General features: G+C 38.1%; 1 protein-coding gene across 1 annotated transcript in view; it reads left to right on the forward strand.

Annotated features, from left to right (window-relative positions):
* PLCE1 (phospholipase C epsilon 1) overlaps window positions 1-19,834 on the forward strand; it is a 167,797-nt gene that overhangs the window by 125,380 nt on the left and 22,583 nt on the right. Inside the window, exons 6-20 of the mRNA XM_068950063.1 lie at window positions 309-567; window positions 1,244-1,452; window positions 4,697-5,372; window positions 5,827-6,009; window positions 6,962-7,079; window positions 7,450-7,609; window positions 11,780-11,902; window positions 11,987-12,123; window positions 13,556-13,794; window positions 14,896-14,957; window positions 15,072-15,237; window positions 16,984-17,091; window positions 17,534-17,650; window positions 17,733-17,891; window positions 18,913-19,042. Coding sequence (XP_068806164.1) covers window positions 309-567; window positions 1,244-1,452; window positions 4,697-5,372; window positions 5,827-6,009; window positions 6,962-7,079; window positions 7,450-7,609; window positions 11,780-11,902; window positions 11,987-12,123; window positions 13,556-13,794; window positions 14,896-14,957; window positions 15,072-15,237; window positions 16,984-17,091; window positions 17,534-17,650; window positions 17,733-17,891; window positions 18,913-19,042 — 2,846 coding nt within the window. The remainder of the gene's footprint in view (window positions 1-308; window positions 568-1,243; window positions 1,453-4,696; window positions 5,373-5,826; window positions 6,010-6,961; window positions 7,080-7,449; window positions 7,610-11,779; window positions 11,903-11,986; window positions 12,124-13,555; window positions 13,795-14,895; window positions 14,958-15,071; window positions 15,238-16,983; window positions 17,092-17,533; window positions 17,651-17,732; window positions 17,892-18,912; window positions 19,043-19,834) is intronic.

Genomic DNA, 19,834 nt, shown 5'->3' on the forward strand with positions numbered 1-19,834 from the left:
GCAATGGCACACTAAAAAAGTAAGAAAGCCAGCTAGTTTTTCTTATGCAGCTGGGCTTATATGAAAGTTGCAGTTGCTACGCCAGTCATATGTAGACTGGACTGCTTGTTTCTCCTCTTTAGTGTTGGTATTCAGTCATCCAAAGGGGAAAGTGGTCTGCTATCCAGAATTTTTGTAAAAATAATGAGCTTGATTCATTTCTGAGTAATGATTATAATTTCCTTTATTAGATATGCTGCAGGTGTTGAACTTAAATGTAAATTGTACTTTCAATTTTTTAATAGATGTTTGATCTCTATTTGTAATAGGTCAAGAAAAGTTTTAAAAATGTGGCAATTCATGGACCAGTCTGATATTGAATCTATGCGAAGTCTGAAAGATGCTATAGCCCAACATGAGTCATCATCTGAATACAGGAAAGTGGTCAATCGGGCACTCAATATTCCAGGCTGTAAAGTAGTTCCTTTCTGTGGTGTATTTTTAAAAGAGCTTTGTGAAGTTCTGGATGGAGCATCAAGCCTCATCAGACTCTGTCCACGATATAACTCCCAGGAGGAAACACTAGAGGTAAATGGGACTGATATTCTAAGAGGTTATGTTCATAGCTGTATCCAATGGCAGTGCATTTTTTTTTAATATATTATTTATTATTTTATATGACAATACATCTAATTAAAGTTCTCTAAACCGAACTGATATTCACAGTTCAATTAGAGGTACCTCAGTCTAATTCTCATAATAACTGTAGTAATAAAAATGATTTAAAGTTAATGGTTGTTTATGCATAGTTCAGCATAGGCGTACTGAAAAATTAATATTTGTACCAAAGTACCACGTTCTGAAAGCTGTAAAATACTTTCTATTAAATGCTGTGACCTTCCGCTTAACCCGTTGGGAATGGGAAGGTTTTGAGTCCCTGAAAAACAGAATTCAGAAGGTCAGTGGATCAGGCTCTTGTATGAAAAGAGCACTTCCATTAAGCTTTATTGTTTTGTTTTGAAAAAAAAGTGCCCCTGCTCTCTAAAAAGATTTAGACTGGGGCTTTAAGAAAATCTACAGGAATCACTGTTGCTTGTGTCACGAGATTTATGCAGTGGTCTTGTCTGCACTGTATGAAAAGTAGATCCTATTAGAAGTTAATGGGAAAGATATGCTAAATATTCTTAATTCTTGTAAAAAATTCCTCTCATGAGAAGAAGCTGACACAGTGTTGTAGTTATACTAATCTTTTAGTTATCTTCAGTTCGTTTCAGATTACAGTGGACAAGATAATTTCTTGCAACGAGTAGGCCAAGATGGTTTAAATAATCCAGAAAAAGAATCAACAGCAAACAATATATTTCAAACTATTCGGAGTTGTAATCGCAGTTTGGAATCTGAAGAAGGTGAAGATAATTTCAGTGAAGGGAGCGATTCGAGAAAAAACTCGCTGAAGGACAGAAACCGGTACCAGTAGGTTTCGTATTTTATTGTTCTGTCTTTATCTCTGTATTTCACATTTTTCATCTTTCATTTTCTTCTTCCAAGGGTCATTTATAGAAACAACGTGTAACTTTAACAACTGTCCTTGTACTTATCCCCTTCTAATTCAAAACTTTACCTTCACCAGAGTTATGCTAAGTAGCTGATACTCAGATGCTTGAAACTCTCTATATAGTTTTATTTTTCCTCGTGATGTAATTACTTCCTTTCATAAGGGTAAATCCCTTTCATCTTACATGTAGAGCTTTAAAAATCCACAGTTATGATTACAATTTTGATCTGTGGTGCCAGGAATAGCACCAGGGCATATCTGGTATCAGAGCTCAGAACATTATATTCTGCATGCCAGGGCAGCGTCCTGTTCCGTTCAAAATAAAGGTTATTTATTATTGTTCATAAGATCACTTCTTTTAAGGGCATGTTCATTTGAGGCTTTTAAGTTATGTCCAGAAAGCATTTGGAAGTCATTAGACATTTTGAGTTTTCAGGCCAGCTTAGTCATACTAGTTTGCCTAGGTCACCACTTAATAGCACCCCATGGAAAAACTCAATGTTCAGTAATCTCAGATTTTTTGAAGATCCTGTATACTATCTGCCAGCGAGAAATACTGTAGGGTCAAACTTTAACACTCCGCATGATCTTCCAGTGTTGCTTTGCAGTGAATCGCAGCCCATGTAGACATTCATGGGTCAGCTTTAAACTGAGTAACCTGGGTGGACCAGAACATTGCTCCTTCAGCCTGGAGCCTTGCATGAGCTGCGTGGCAGCTTGTGGTGTACCAGTCTCGTAGGAAGCTGGTCGATACTTGGCCAGTCCTTCAGCATTGAGTTCCTGCTGCCATAAATGCCGGACTGTCACTAGCCAAGTTAGCTTTGCTGTCTCTTCACAATCTGTAAACATACTTATGTGTGCACATACGTGGATTATGTAAAGATAAAGCCTTTTCTAAGGGGGTTAAAATTCATTTCAGTTGATGTCTGAAGGCAGTAGCGAGGTATGTTTCTGACTAGGCGCAGCTATAGGGTTCAGAGGTGAGGTGATATAAAATGACTGATCAGGTATTGCATAAAAGAGTATACTTATTTCACTAGTAGAGTTATTAAATTGATAGTGTGTAGCAGAAATTCTGTATATTCTGAGGTATCCAACCTATTTCAGCTACTTATACATAAAATCTAATAAGTGACTGCCTGAGAAGGAGCTACCATCTTCCTGTTTTAAATGCATTTATTTCATTAACCTGGAATTGTAAATTTCATTTCACATAAATAATTGTTATTTCCTGAAAGAATGTTTTCTAATAGAATTATTCACATATGGCTTTACTTGCTTCTGGACAGTGGAGCAGGAGATTACGCCAAGAAAGATGATCCCACTTCCCTGTTCATTTATGTTGTCTCTTGACTTATTTCAATTTAAATGCTTTCTTCCAGAAATTGATTTTCTTAACTAATATACTTCAAAGCCATCTTGTAATTCACAGCTCAAATGGAAAATGAACTAGAGAAATCAACATTTCACTTGGATAAGCAAAATAGAATTCACATATGCAGGAACAATATGGGGAAAATCAAGTCCTCTTGGTTAGGTGTTTATGAAATCACTTCTTGGTAAATTAGTTATTTATGCTCTATATTGAATACAATGTACTAAGTTCCACTATATGTAAAGTAGGAATTAAATGCAAGGAAAAAAGATCTAATAGAACATTGAAATGAAAGCTTAAAGTTTAAATGGACAAAACTGGAAATAAGTATTTTTCCCAATTCGGCCTAATACCTACTGAGTTTGTTAGTATCAATTATTCTGGGACAGTAGATACTCTTTTTAATAGTATAGCAACTTGTAGAAAATACCTCTGAAATTATTCATTTACCTGAAGTCTTGCACAGACTGTGGAAATTCCTTATTTTCCTGCCATCTCTTCCCTGTTCATTCAGAGAGCTGGGTGAGGCACAGAAGCAAATTGCTGCAAAGATGCACAAGGGCTATATTCTGTTGTCCCTACTGTGTGGAGGCAGCAGTGTTTGTTTTATTTTCAATAGTCTGAAGAAATAATAGCCTTTCTTGTGAAACCTGGATCATATTGCTATATAGTATTATACAGTCAAGATTATATTAATAATTATGTGCCACCTCATAATTGTATTATTGTGGTCATAAAGGCAGAAAAATGTACCACACAGCATACTTCTCATATTCCAGAACTGAAAGGAAGATTTGCAGTTAGTTTGTTTTTTGCTGATTTAAGTAAGTATTGTAGAACATGAACCCCGCAAAACTAGTAATTTAGTTTGATTTGAAGAAAATGAAAAGCATCTAATAAAATCAGTCAGTATTGGGTATAGTTATTACTTTCCCAGCTGTACTGGCAGATAAACTCTGTGTCACACTGTAATCAGTGACCTATTCACTACCTAATCTAATCTATAGGCAGTGACCTGCCTGTTCACCCAGAATTTCTGGATGTGCCAAATAAGTACCAAAGCCTGATTTCTGTTAGAGCTCTGTCTTGTCAGTTCTCAAGCAAAGAAGGGCAATTAGAAGAACAAAACATTTTGGGTTTGAAATTCAATTTTTAAAGAACTGTTAATCAAATTGCTTACTAAGTTGCTTTAAACTGTCATGTCATTCGGTTAGCCTTAACCCATCTTCCCTTTTAAATTTTCCTAATTGCAGTAAATATCTTTTAGAGTACGAGGAAAAAACTCAAGTTTTTTCCTTGTTTTTCCAAATAGGAGGATTTGTCAACTTCAACACCAGTTTATACCATCTAGGGTATGTTTTGGTTGGCATGTCAACCAAAGCCGTCTTATGCAGTGGATGTAGAAACTGGAATCACTTGGTTTTAAGATGCAAACTGAAGTTGTCTATTATTAAAGGAACACATGGAAAACTCTAGGAAAATATAATTACGTTATTATTATTTCTAGGAAAATAATAATTCCACTATTAAAGCAGTTATAATTAATTGTAGCAACATCTTTTAATTAATCCAGTATTACAATAACATAAAATGTAATACTGTAAAAAATTTAACCACAGATGTTCCTGTAAGTCCAAATTACATAGAGATGATGGTGTTTTTTTGATTAAGCTCCAGCAGAAAAAATATTAGAGAATCAAAGCATAAACCAGCACATGTATCAGGTGTTTCAAAGGGTTGAAAGTGAATGTACAAAACTCAAGTCTCTCATCTTTATTCACATACAGATTTATAATTGGAGATCTTTCAGATTCTGAAAGTGATATATTTGAGCAGTTGAAGGAGTGGGACACAAATTCAACCGAAGAGCAACAAAAAGCTTTCTGTCATGGGATAGAACTCATTCCTTGGTATGTGTTATCAATCAGAGCTGATGTCCATCAGTTCATGCTGCAGGGGGCAACAGTCATTCATTATGACCAGGAGACACATCTCTCAGCACGTTGTTTTCTTCAACTTCAGCCTGACAATAGTACTTTGACTTGGTCAAAACCGACAACGGTTTGCCCTGCAAATATGAAAGCAAAACTGAGCATGGCGAGTAGTACTCCTGAGCTTGGTAAATATCAGTTTCTTGGCAATACTGGACTAAATGGATTGATGGAAGGTTTTCTGGATTTGTTTTCAGCAAAGGCTGTATATATGGGGCACCCTGGCATTGATATGCACACTGTGTGTGTTCAAAATAAACTGTGTAATATGTCTCTTGAAGAAAATGGTGTAACACTACTCTATGGACTTCAGACTACTGATAATAAGTTGCTGCACTTCGTTGCTCCAAAATATACTGCTAGAATGCTATATGACGGATTACTGGAATTGTCTAAAGCTGTAAGAAAGATGAGGCGCTTCCCTGATCAAAGACTACAGTGGCTACGAAAACAGTATGTCAGCCTTTACCAGGTAAAAAGATACTGTGATTATCTATAAGAAGAGAAAACTTCAAAGATAACAGCAACCTAATGTTATGCAATTAGTTCCTATTGTAAGTGAGTTAAGATGAAAGATGCATGCCAAATCACCGCCTTTGTAACATGGTCTGATTCTCTTAATGTTTTCAGTACGCTGAAGATAAATCTTTTTTTATTGCAAAGTTCTTCATATATTTGCAATTTTGGAATGAGCATTTTATTAAGCAGCAAACAATGACTGTAAGTAGGATGCTGAAATGTTGAGCACTGAGAGAGTCAAAACAAAATAGCAAACAAAATATTTTACTAATGTTTTAAAAAGCCCCATCATATTGATGCAATAATTAAAAATTACCTGCTCTTGATGTTGTCTTTCACTGAAAGAAAACGTGTCTGTTCTTTGGCAGTTATTCTCCTTGTTTTGTTAATGTTGCAAATTTTCATAGGAGGATGGAAGATTTGAAGGTCCAACCTTGGCTCAGGCTGTTGAACTGTTTGGAGGCAGGCGATGGAGTGCAAGAAACACAAGCACAGGAACCCTTACCAAAAGCACTGAGAAACCTAGTGTACAGAGAAACAACACTCTGGGAATAAACACAGCCAAGAAAAAGAAGAAAGTACTCATGAGGGTAGAATATTTTGTTACTCATTTTGATTTGTTATTTATAGGGCTGATTTGTTTCCTCCTTGTAGTAATTGTGTAGCTATAACTATCTATTCTGAACCAGAGAAGAGATATTAGATGATAATTTTAAAATTGCTTATTGGAGTTTCAGGTTTTTGGCTTATTATTTTCAATTAACTTTTGTTTCTTTTGGTTTTTATTCTTTTTTCCTCGTGCTTGGAACTTTCTCGGGATATGTGGGCACTGGGACTAGCAGAAGGGGACAGAATGTGATTGAGAGCATTAGATGCTACCTTAAGTATAAAAGTTAAATATGTTAATCATAACAATAGCAACATGCAGAGTGACGTGTGGAGATTGTAGTAAGTTTCTTTGCTCCTTTTCATTTTCGTGTTCCCCAAAACATCACCAGAATTCTTCTACCTCATATTAGCATGAAGTTTTATCTCGTGTGGCTGACAGGAACACTGGACAGCGTCTCTTCTTTTTCCTGGACTCAGCCACTCTCCTCTTTTTTTCTGGACTCAGCCTCTTTCAGCAGTAGCCAGAAGAGAAAAACAAGCAGGAACTAGCAGTTCTGCACTATCCAAATACTCCAGTAGGCAGGTAGAGGTCCTCAAATGACAAGATCCAGCCTCTTTAGGGCTCCTACGCATCAGTGGAATAGTGTAAAACCAGCTGGACCACTTTAGAGAGGCAGGATCATTGTCGTCTTCTGTATGATGTCACACTGAGGTAACACCTAATGTTCCCACACTTCATTATGTTTCCTTGGTGATGCTTACGTCGCCTTTTTTCTACTTAGATGGTTTCACTGACAGTGCACTTACCAGATTTACTGGAGTCTTTCATATAGAATAGCGGATTCATCTCATGGTTTTGTTACAGGTGACACTGCTTAAGGATGAAAAAAATTGTATTTTCAGAATGTTTATTATGGTGCTCACTGTTTCTAGGGTGAAAGTGGAGAGGCCACCGATGATGAAATGGCAACTCGGAAGGCAAAAAGCTGTAGGGAATATCGTAATAGAAGTGGTTCAGATCCTCAAGACATTGATGAACAAGAAGAATCAGGTAGATGTATAGTCTCAGTACTTAGAAGTCCTTCAGGGTTTTGCTCGAAATCTTTTCATGCAGCCATTTTTTTACAGCATCAAAAATACATTTATGATATAAAACTGCTTTTTGCAATTTGAAACTCCTAATGATATAAACTTTTAAAACTAATTTCCGTAGTTGTTTATGACTGTTCTTTCATTTTGTTTCAGTTGCACTTCTAGCAAAACCAAGTGGCTATATAGGCATTGTTCAGAATATATCTTTTTTACTGTCTTGGGACAAATCTAGAATCCCTTTAGAATTTTACTAAGCGTTAAAGAATTACGGTGTAAGTCTCTTGGACCAGATGTTATAATAGTGCTGCAAACTTCTGTTTTCTCCGTAGATCAAAGTATTACTATTAATGCTTCTCCATCTAACACCTTGTCATCAAGAAGAGCTCACTCTCTGACAGCATCTGGATCTCCTAATTTAGCACCTGCAACATCTTCACCAGCAAGACCGGTCTCCTCTCCTGTAATGTGTTCAAGCAAGAGTCAGTCTAGGTAAGGACAAAATCAGTGCTTTGATTTAAAAAGAAACAAGTTGCTGTAACTTAACTATAATGAAATGTGATCTTCTCCAGATCTTCTCCAAAACATAATTATAGTTATCTTATGTATTTTGAAAATCAACAGAAATGTAGGAGGTGTCATTTCTGCCTGGGGGAATATTAGCTTTCACTGAGGTTTCTGGTGATGACTGCAGAATGTTAGGGAACTGAATAAGCAGTTTTGAAATCTTTCTTCTCTTACAGGCTTCCCTCTTCTCCTTTAACATTCATCACTGTTCAGTCTCTTACATAGTGCAAAGGGTCATATTGTGGTTGTGCAGTAATGTAATGCACTAATGCTTTAATTCTATTAATAGTAAGAATAGTAATATAACAATTATAATATATCAGGGATGTGGATGGTAGTTTATGACATATGAGAAGACAGTCTCAAGAGAGGTCTTCCAGTGCTTTTTAACATAATAAGTGCTGCGGTACGGGTATAAGTATGGATCTTGGGGTTGCCAGGAGAGCCAAGTGGTAAAAAATGGAAGAGACTATTGCTGCATTATTTTTAAAGAGACATGTCTCATATAATTGTTTATATTGCCTGTTTCACAGGGATTTTTTACATTTAAAATGGTTGGGTTTGACGGTGGGAGGGAGCGGGAGAGCCTCCCATGGATATCACCACAGAATGCTGGCTGCTTCTCCTTTTAACAGAGCTTTCTGAGACTCTTACTACATTCTTTGCTTTCAGTTCTTCACTCCATCATTCAGAACCAGTATATGCCAGAGTAGGATTTTTTAACAAGGACTGGAGCAGTTTTCTTTTACAATGAAGTGAAGAAATATTGCATTGCATCCTCTGGAAATTGCTTCTGTTTTGCAAATCTACTTTTTGCTTTGTATGCCAAAACAGTTGTTGTTATGTAAATGAGATTAAGAGGCTCAACTGCGAACTCGCATTCCCAGGAGAAGGGCAGCTAACGTTCCTTAAGTCCTCTCAGTCCTGGATTTCTGCACAGATCCCCGCATAGCTTAGCCCTGTGGGCCTCCCTGAGTTACGACAGGTTTTCCCTAAGCTGGATGGCAAAGCTGTCTGGAAACTGTGTAGTGTTGCTCAGTAGAGCTCTTACTGACTTGATATGCCCCTTTATGCTGGAATTTGCAGGTTATTCTGGAAGCAGCTTTATGGGTGCTTTCATTTGTCCTGAGGAAATCTTCCTTGGGACAGAATTACATGTTTATCCATTACCCTGCCCCAGGCTCAAGTTTTTATGAGCCATTAAGGGGCTTGGAGCACTGGCCAGGATCTTTTTCTTGGTCTTTACATCCCTGGATGGGTCTGAATTGTGCTATTTGGTTTTCATGTGTATGGACACTTTTCATATCCGAAAAAGAAATAAATATATGCAGTGCATCGTTTGTAATCATTAAGTCCAAGCTATCAAATAGTTGACTCTCTGCTTTACTGCAAAGTGCTATGATTGTCCACGCTATATGTATTTGTTAATTCACTCTTTGGATCTCTTTTGGAGTAAACCAGCAGGTTGCCCCAAGGGGGAATTTAGTTACAGTTCTGGGACTGTTGCTTCAGGGACTGCTGCCTTTAGATAGTATGGGTGCAGAGCTTACTAGATTTCAATCTGTTTGCAATATATCCCAGCTCTTTGGGAACTGAGCTGGTGCTGCCTCTAAGGAGGGGGAGATGGGAGAGGCCGTTGGGAAATAGGCAGCAGGATATGGAAAATTAGAGATGGGGGCTTATTTACAAAGAGAAGGTGAACTTTGTCTTGTATTATCCGTGTACATACATAATGCAGACTGTTCCTACTTACACAATTGGGGAGGGGGCTTTTTTTCTTCTTCTTCTTCTTTTTTAAACAGTCTGTGATATTACCTGTGGAAGTACTGGAGAAGTTGCTTGTTAGTGATGGAATCCGATGAAATACTGAGCGTACTCGTCTGCTGCTGATAGCCCATTCTGGACTGCACAGTTCTAGTCTGTTTTCTGGAGCTAAGAAACTTTCCTCGTGCTAGTTTACTTTTCTTGTCTCACGAAAAATGTTAGGAGTGGTTTTAGCCAAAAAGTTAATGTGCGGCATATCGGTATTTGCCATAGTGATGCCAAACAAATGGAAAATTGTTAGCCAAAGTAGATGATGTTTTTTATACATATATTTTACATATATTTTTGGGGGGGGGAGCTTTATATTTTAAATTACATTCATTTTTCAATTGCATGCACCTATGCCAGGCTAGGAGTGAATGAGGAAACTGATCTAGTATATTTATGTTTAAAAAAAAGTCTGCTTACTGCACGAGTTTTAAGGGACCACAAATGTCTTTAAGAACACTGGACAGGAAGGTGATCTTGTTTCCCTGTTGCAGCTGTTGGATCTGTTTGTACTGAACCTGATGGCAGAATTCATAAATTAATGGCTTTGCAGATGTGTGCGTGATGTTGGACACATGGTCAACTAGCTTGATGTTTGGTAACAATTGGTATAACTTCTGGAGTTAGTTACAATTTGGACGAGACAATTGATCTTGATATTGGTACTGACTGTTTAGATCCCTCCCTTTTCAGGATGTTGGCGCTGGTGGATCCCAATCCTGGGGCATGTGTTTGTCGTTCTTTAGGCCTGGGAAGGGGCTCAGGAATTGGCCCATCTGGCTGTCATCATTGCAGACTAGTACTTGAGATTCACTAAGGACTTGTTCGTGCAGTGAGTGAGTAGTTCAAGTCAGGGCCAAACTACGCGTGCTAATCTAAGTCCTCTAGTAGTCTAGAGATTTTGGGATGTGAATTTTGGAAATACACTATTCTGCTTCAGGACTCTTTGCACAACTTAGGTTGAAAATTGAAGTTACTAAGAAATTGGCTGGGCTTGATGTTAATCAAACTCTCAAGTTTTATTGACTTATTTTATGTATTTATTAACTGTGAAGAGTACTCTTTCTTGGTTTCAATATGAAAAATAGTTAGCTTAAACTGTTGCTGAAAGCAGGCTGAACCAGCTTATTTTACTTTCCCCTGAAAAGGATAGGAATGCTCACTTACTCGGATATCACATCTCAAACAGGGTGTGGTAACTGCACGTACAGTTGATCTGCACTGTATTTAAAGAAAAAGATTTCATATTCACAGCATGAACCAGACGTATTTTTGGCCGTCGGAATAACGGGCTTCTGGAAAAAAAAGGCCTTGTTTGGCTCAAAGGGTCAATGTGTAGAATAGCAATGGGTCTGTTCATTGCACTCGGAGGAACTTGACAGAGGGCACCGAGTCAAATAAAATCATTTGTACCAAGCAGCTAGTTATTTCTGTGATCGTTTTTTTTTTCATTTACTCTCAAGAGGTTCCAGTCTGTTTTCCCTTTCTTCAGCCCTAGAAGCTGAAAGAAGGAAGTCCCTAGAACCTTGTTCCTTTAGAAGGAGATGGCCTCGAGAGACTACTGTAAAGCCTAAAAGAAGAGGACTGTACCTTGACCTGTCTTTGAGCTTTCTGATGATATTCCCAACTGGTTTTGGGAAGTGTCTGGGAAACCCATGTGGCTGGGAAGTGATGAGGGTTGAGTGCTAGGAAGGAGGAAGGGTTATCCTTCTTAAAATCTTGCAGACCTGTAATTCTCCCAGATATTACAAGAAACCCTAAGCTCCTAAGAAAAATATTTGTTGTTCTGTTCTTTGTTGTTCTTGTGTTCTTCCGGTCAGAATGTTGGGGGTTTTTTTAGCACTGAGCTTTGAGGAATTCTGTATCTCTTTCAATTTCCCGCTTGGCAAATCTTCAGTGATGCTCATAAAGAACGGGACATGTTTTTTAAAGCTTGTGCCACAGGAATGCTGGCATTTTTTTGTTAAAAGAGAAAATGAGAAAGCTTTCATTTTTATCATTTAAATCAAGCCTTTCTGCACAAGGAAAAGTTTAGAATAGCGTTTACATTATTTGTTCCTGCAAAGTTTGCAGTTGCCTTGAGGGAAATGAAGGGCCACTATGAAAAAAAGAAAGTAGAAACTGTCATTATACACACTATAAGATACTACTCTTTTGCTTCTTTCAAATATTGATAATAAATGCATTAGGAACCACAAATAAGGTGTTAATTCAGTGATGCATAATATTTTGGCATGTGTGAATTAAAAGTAACCAAGTTACAGCAGTCTCTTTGTGATTTAGCACGTGGAGCAGCAGTAGCTGGCATGGCCGAGTTAAAGGAGGAATGAAAGGGTTTCAGAACTTCATGGTTTCTGATAGTAACATGACTTTTGTGGAATTTGTAGAGCTCTTCAAGTCTTTCAGGTAAAATTATTTTTATTTTGTTTTGACCTCATTCACCCAAGTTTAAAAAAGAGCAAAGATTGAACTTTTCAACTGTTTTCACAGTGTTCGGAGCCGGAAGGATCTTAAAGACCTTTTTGATGTCTATGCAGTGCCATGCAATCGATCTGGTTTAGAGCCTACTCCACTTTATACAAATTTGAAGATAGATGAAAATAGCAGCGGACTCCAGCCTGATTTAGGTGTGTTAAAGAAGAAATACCCCTGTTAGACTACTGAACAGTTTCAGTTACTGACCTTAAAAGCAAGTCTCTCAGTCAGTCTTACAAAGGACAATAAATTATACGTTTCAGCACAGGATTGCTGCCGTATCTCCATGATACCTCAGGAATTAGAAGGAGAAAAAGTGTACCTGCTTTGTATTAGGTATATTTGTAACTGGTATAGGAGAGGCATAAAACTTTTTGCTGAGAGGCTGAACCCTACACAGGCAGTATGCAGCTGGGCAGAAACTCTGGAATTTGCTGGAGGGCAGGCTGAAATAGTGAGCAAAAGTAGAGAGGAGAAGTGCAGAGACTGGCCTGTGGTTGATTTCTACCTGCTTTCCTTGTAAATCTGCTTTACGCAGAAGAAGGGGGAAACCCATGTTACCTCTTTAATTCCCCCCTGATCATCATATAAGTCTGGAGCTTTCTGCACTTCAGAAAAACTCAGCCTTTCTGCCAAGCAGCGTGTGGGAAAGGGTACATTATGAGTGGCATCTGGGGCTGGATGAAGACGAACTGATTTCACTAGCAGATTATGGGGTTGTGCACAGAGAAGGAAAGGCTATGAGGCTGTACAGGGTGGTGGGAAGAAGCAGGAGGGTGATGGGTGACCGTGTGGGAGACGATGGGTCTATGCCTGAGCTTTGGGAAGGATTCAGCGTGCTAAGGGGCCAGTGGGAAGGGAGGAGAAGATGGGGAGGTGGGACTGAAGCTGGGAGGTGAGCGTGAGTAGGAGTTAGTCCAAGTGGGATTTGGGACATGAGTTAGGGTGAAACAGATGGATTGACAGGTTATGCAAGTGTTTATGAAGAATGGAGCTGTGAGTTTGTATTTTTTTTTTAATCAAATATTTTCAGTTTTGTTTTTGAGAAATAGGAATTGCCCTCGATTCTGGGCCAACTAGGTATTTGGGTTACTGTAGTAATGGTTATTGCATTACAGGCACGCAGAAATAGCTTGCCTAATATAACAAAATAAACAATTTCAGATACGTTTTTTAACATCAATTTTAACAAAGGGTCTTTATCGTCTGCTATTGTTGCTAAGCGTGACATTTAAAATGATGAAAAAAGTGGGGAACGTTTGAAGGTTACGTACATGAAATGCACATTTTAGAATGAAGCCAGTAATACAGATCCAGTTGGTTAAGAACTCTCTACATCTAATCAAGAAGTACTCTCATGACTGAAAATACTAATTTTTCCTGACTACATTTTGGTTAAAGATTCAAGAATTTAGTTTATAGTAATTGAACACGGTAGTAGTCACCTCCCACCATATTTGCCCGCACGTGTGACACTCTTTCTCCTATTAGTGAATTTAGAACTGAAACAAGATGATCTGTTCTAATGTATTACATGTTAGCGCTAAAATATTCAAGTTGGTTTTCTGTTTGCTTTTGTTTTAGATTTGTTGACTAGGAATGTTTCAGACCTTGGTTTGTTCATTAAGAGCAGGCAGCAGCTATCAGATAACCAGAGGCAAATATCTGATGCTATTGCTGCTGCCAGTATTGTAACTAATGGTACTGGAGTTGAAAGCACATCGCTGGGAGTATTTGGAGTGGGCATCCAGCAGCTAAATGACTTCTTAGTGAACTGCCAAGGCGAACACTGCACTTATGATGAAATCCTCAGTATTATCCAGGTCTGTAATAAAAACATCTTGCAATTCCTTCTACTAGGACTCTTGTTCCTTCTGTTTTCCCTGCCAGTATTTTCTGCCTGGCATTCGGAATTCTGTAGGTATGTGGATATCTCCTTTCAGGCTAATGCTGTCTCTGCAGTTTGCTTGAAACGCATTGTGTAAGTCTGCCTAGCAGTTTTGTTTCAAGAGACCAAGTGTTTTACTTTGTAGTCCTTGTTTCTACTTGATAAATTTAAAATGCATTATTATGTTTATTATAGGATATAAACTTGTGCAACTGTCCATAAATATGCCCATAAAAAGAAAAAATAAGCTGAGGCGAATAAACAGTTTTATTGGCTACGAGTGCTTTACATGGGAAGGGACATCAACGCTTGGAAACATTATTCATGACAGTGCCTTGTTTCCTCCTCATCTGTGACCACCTTTGATACAACTTATCCCTAACTTGGAACTTCATCCTAAAACACCACCATTTGCACATATTTTTATTTTGTTTCAAATATTTTATTCCAGTCTTTAGTTAAAACATTCATCCTCTCAGAGTAATTTTCCAAAAGCACATCTTATTCACTTACGCATACAATGGCTGAAGTGATGGAAAACATTCTTGTGAATTTTGAATTCTTCCAAGGATGCGTGATTAGTGAAATCCAAAATCAAGCCCCTGCTGAACAAAGCTAAGAAGTTAAGTTAACAAAGTTTAAAAGACTGAGCGTTTCAACTATCAGGCAAGTGTATGCAATATAAATTTGTGAAGTTTAAAGGATGGAAATTCTAAGGAAACATTAAAGTACTACACCATAAATATCTCTCTGGTTCAAGATGATGTGTTCTGTTTAAGCACAACAGATAGGAGAAGGATCCATGGTTACAGACCCTTCTTAATATCACCTTAAGTGCTGAACCTGCTTTGAACAGGAGGTCGGATTAGATGACTTCCCAATGTCCCTTCCCAGTGGACACCCGCTACTTAAACCACATAAATGGTGTTTTTGGATACTGACCGATTCCTTCGATGCACAAGCTATAAACAAATGAAAAAGCCTTATCTATAAAAATTATTATAATGTTATCTCTTAAATTTCTTCTTCCTTTCAGAAGTTTGAACCCAGTGTGAATATGTGTCAGCAGGGGCTACTATCTTTTGAAGGATTTGCAAGGTAATTAATTGTGTTATCTTACATATAAAGGTGGCACCAGTATATTGATGCTTGCATGACATTCACAGCATACTCAGCACAGCATAAAATTTCCTCACATCTTCTTGCCTCTAGATTTTTGATGGATAAAGACAACTTTGCCTCCAAAAATGATGAGTCACAAGAGAATGCTGAGGAATTGCGGTTTCCACTGTCATACTATTACATTGAATCTTCACACAATACTTACCTTACTGGCCATCAGCTTAAAGGGGAATCCTCAGTAGAGCTCTACAGCCAGGTATGCAGGATTAGATTCTTGCGTAGTTTTCAACATAAACTTGTTTGTTTAACTAGCAAATCACAGAAACATGACCTTTTTGCTTTGAAAACCTGAATGTTCTAAGCCCCTGCTTGTAAAATGTTGGAAAACATGATGTGTGGGAAAGCTGCCTGTGAGTGCAGTTGAGCTCAAATGCCTTTTCTAAAGCAAAAATGGGTTTAGTTCGAGATTCATAGCTTTTAGGCACTAGTCAGTCTGACCTAACCTACTAAAATTAGACTTTCCCACAGGAAAGACTGATCTAATATTTTAGTTCATTCAGATGTCAAAAACACTATTCAAATATGGTACGTTGCACTGCAAAGACAAATTTCAAATGGAACTATAACTTCTATAAATGTTACTTCTAGGAATATTCTACAATTTTTTTTACTTTATGCCCGATTGTTGGTAAACAAGAAAAGAACCTTTTCTCCCTAGGGCTTGTGGTTCTGAGTTAGTTTGTGTACGTGTATTTGTCTGTCTGTGTGTTTACCAAATGCTGGAGAAAACATCAAACTTCCTGTGAGTGGTGTTTTCGTTAGTCTCTACATTAATGACTGGCCACGTTCATGAAATTGGGGTTGGTTCACCTGGAGTCACATGTGCCACTTCTCTTTTGAGTTTTAAGACAGATGGGTGAGGCTATGTTAGGAAAGCTGGAATAATATGATTGCATAGAATAATGCAGTTGCAAAGGAGGAGAAGAGTGGGAAAGTGTGCTGCGGGAAAGCCTCTTCCTGTCCCTCAAGTAGTTGTCCCTGGAGGAAGGAGGGCGCTGTCTTCTAGCTCAGTGTGTCTGACTCCTGGGGAGAAAGGTGGTGTGCCGGCCGTTGACACAACTGCCTGAAATTTAATTACTCAAATTGTGATAAGGTAGTACATTTTCCCTTATTCATGTGCATTTTTGCTAGAAGTGACTTGGAGTGTAGAGGGCTTTGGTTTTAGTAAAATAGTTAATTGTAATAAAGATAAACTTTTTCAGTAATAGTCATGCTAAATAGCAATAGCAGTAATAAGATGACCCATCTGTCAAAAGCTGAGAGCTTCTCCTTCCTTCCATCCTGCCTTCTTGCTTTCTTCAGTGGTTTTCTGGCAAGTAGGGCTTCCAGTGAAAAAGAATGGATGTAAATCCGGCTTAATGTCATTAAACAAGATGGCCTGGTACATTCTCATTCTAACTATCGTCATGTAAGGTGTTTGCTAGAAGTTATTTTCAGATCTCCTTTTATAAAACAAATAAATAAAAAAAAAAAAAGAAAAACACACACCCCAAAATAGAATCAGCAAACTGCAGCTGCCATGCCCAGAAACTGTCATGGTAGCAACCAGGAAAACATTGCCATGTAGCTTTCCAACTGCGCTTGTAGCTAGAAATGTGGAAGTGTTTGTCCCTGAGGACATCAACCTATGCAGTAAGAACCACCTTCTGCAAGCAGATTCCATGTGTCCTGCAGAGATACAGTGAGTTTCTAAGCTTCATTTTACGTCTCCTAAGGACACACATATATGCTTTCTTCTTAATTTTCCCACTATTTCTGAACCTGGGGAATGCAGTTAGCTGGACCGTAGCTTCTATGGGCTGTGTTTACTCCACAGAGATTGCTCCTTCCAGCGCCTTTTCTGAATCACTAGGCTTTCATTTAGCTTTGCATTATCTTTCTTCTGCTTTGGTGAGGTGAGACTGTGGCTCGTACGTGCTCACACTGTTCAATTGCGTTGTAGGTTCTCTTACAAGGCTGCAGAAGTGTGGAATTAGACTGCTGGGACGGCGATGATGGGATGCCTATCATTTATCATGGGCACACTCTTACTACTAAGATCTCTTTTAAGGTATAGTGGTAATTGCATATAGAAATTAAAAATGAAAAGAAATGAATATTTTTTCTGTAATGAAGAAAAAAATTCTCCAGGAATACAAATCCTAATAGGTCGACAACACAGAACGTATGCAGTACTTCATGAAAACTCCTCTTCATGAGAAAATGGGAGCACCTCAGTTATAAACGTTATGCTTTTCAAATTAGTTTTTGTAGCATATGTACTATAATTTTCTGTAGTTTTAGTTTCGGCATAACTGTAAATATCTGTATTCGGTTCTGCTGCAATAAGATGCTAGGTTGATCTGTGGGAGTTCCGGTTTTGGAAGCCAATTGTGGATTCTTTCTTCTTAGAGGAGAAAACAGATGCCTTTTCTCCCCTTTTAACTAGTAATAAGTTAACTGAATGCTGCACAATAATCATATATTCTTACAGTAATCCTTCTTCCTCATAGGAGGTAGTCGAAGCTATTGATCGCAATGCCTTCATCACCTCTGACATGCCAATTATCATATCCATAGAAAACCACTGCTCATTGCCTCAGCAACGCAAGATGGCTGAGATTTTCAAGGTAAGCCATAAAGTGTACTAAATTATTCTAAGCACATGCCTGGGGATTTTTCATAATATCTCACATGCTCTCAATATTTCAGAGTGTATTTGGAGATAAGCTGGTAACCAAGTTCTTATTTGAGAGTGACTTTTCTGATGATCCCATGCTTCCTTCACCTGGCCAATTGAAAAGAAAAATCTTGCTGAAAAACAAGAAGCTCAAAGCCCATCAAACACCAGTGGATATATTGAAACAAAAGGTATGACCCTTCCTTAATAGCAAGAAGTGAGACCTAAATTTTGTTAGAAGTAATTGATTTGTTTTTTGCCATTCCTCTATGTACAGCAGAATAATCTAATGCATATTCATGCTCGGGGGACTCCCAGTGGTTTGCAACACTTGCAAATAAATAGAGAAGCCACACAGTAAGGTACAGATAAACCATCACAAAATTTTAGTATATTTATTTTTATGATTTTTCATAATATTCTGATTAGCACTACGTACCATATTTGTTCAAAGTAAATGAATTTTCCCTCTGAAGCTATAGCCTTTGCTATTTAATATTTGCTGAGAAATGGTGAGAAGTGCCCAGTATATTCTACTTGTTTGAAATAAATAGCTTTTAACAGACTTCTACTGTGTTTCTTCTTCCATTTTTCAAGCCTTCTTGCTTCCTTTTTGTGGAGGACTGTGTTATTCAAGTAGTGGTCATACCTTCATGAGGTATTTTTTGGTTTCTGAAAAGCCACAGCTGCATCTCTGGTATACTCAGCTCGTGACAATTTGGTATGGATAGTAAGCAATTAGAGTAATTCCTTGAAATCTAACTGATCTTAGCCAAAATGCAAACACAATGTAACAGTTACTAGGAGGCAAAAAGTTTTTCTTTTCTTCTGAGTCTAAGGGCTTTTTCTCATCCCCAGTATGCTTGCATCAGAATAAGTAAGTCACAATAGTAATACCAGTATGTGGACATTCTTCATCTTTTAACACGGTTTAAACTGCATAAAGCAGAGTATCTCAGCCTGGAAAAAGATGCTCTTACTCTGAATAATTTGCCATGGGGAGGTTTTTCCATAATCAGCCAGGATTCATATCTTGCTGTGTATTGTTCTGCGCACGCAATTTAAATGTGATCTTGATAATCTGACTTGCCTGTCATTATATCTCTCCAGTGCTTTCATATAAATAAAAGAAGATGCAAATAATGAAGAAAACTTTTGCTTTTTAAAAATACCTATCAGTAATGTAATAAGTGGTTGGTTCTGTTGCTGTAGGCTCATCAGCTGGCACATATGCAAGCACAGGCTAGCAATGGTGGTAGCGCTAGCCACCCCACATCTACCAATGAAGAGGAAGAAGACGAAGAGGATGAATATGACTACGACTATGAATCTCTCTCTGATGGTAACAATATGTATTTATTTATTACAGTGCTGTTGCTAGAGAGCTGTAGCAATAAGGGATTTAAATCTGATTCCTTGTTCAGGAATGATGTAGGCAAGTTGAGCTTACCTTGTGAGAGGAAGATGGACTAAATATCCTCTGTGGCACTTTGGTGCAATGTTCTTTAATACTACAAAAATAATTTGAATGAGTAGGGGACTTTAGTGTTTATCTCCGACTATTAAATGTTCTAACTGTGCAATGTATGCTAAATTACACTCCTATAAATTAGTTTTTATGTTTGTGCTAAATTACGCATAAATGACTGTGTTCATTAATGTAGTGTACTCTCTATATGTTCACCTATATTTCCTTTCCTAAGGAGTTCAGAGGCTGGCAACGGGCTTAGCACTTGCCACCTACCTGACTGCCATTAAATCAGTCTAACATGCAGATTCTCCAGAGCCCTCCTTGACTACTCCCAAATCCCCGAGACCCCTGAAGAGCCTATCTTAGCTACGCTTTCAGCATAAGCTGTTCACTTCATGGTGAAGTTGGAGAAGCTGCTGTGCCTTTGGCTCATGCAAGTGGACAGGGAATAAAGAGAAGATGAGTTTACTAAAGCTTTAACTGCTCAGTGAAAAAGTGGCAAGGGATAACTTAAGTGACTTGCCTTGTAGATATATGTGCTGTCTGGGCTTCCTTTTTGCCAGGAAGCCACTGCCCACAAAGCAGGAATAGCAGAACAGGATAAAATTCCATGCTTCAGCTATTGGGGCCCTCAAGAACTGGCAGCTTGGCATAAATCCACCT

Source organism: Struthio camelus, chromosome 7, assembly GCF_040807025.1.
Source record: "Struthio camelus isolate bStrCam1 chromosome 7, bStrCam1.hap1, whole genome shotgun sequence".
Lineage (NCBI taxonomy): Eukaryota > Metazoa > Chordata > Aves > Struthioniformes > Struthionidae > Struthio > Struthio camelus.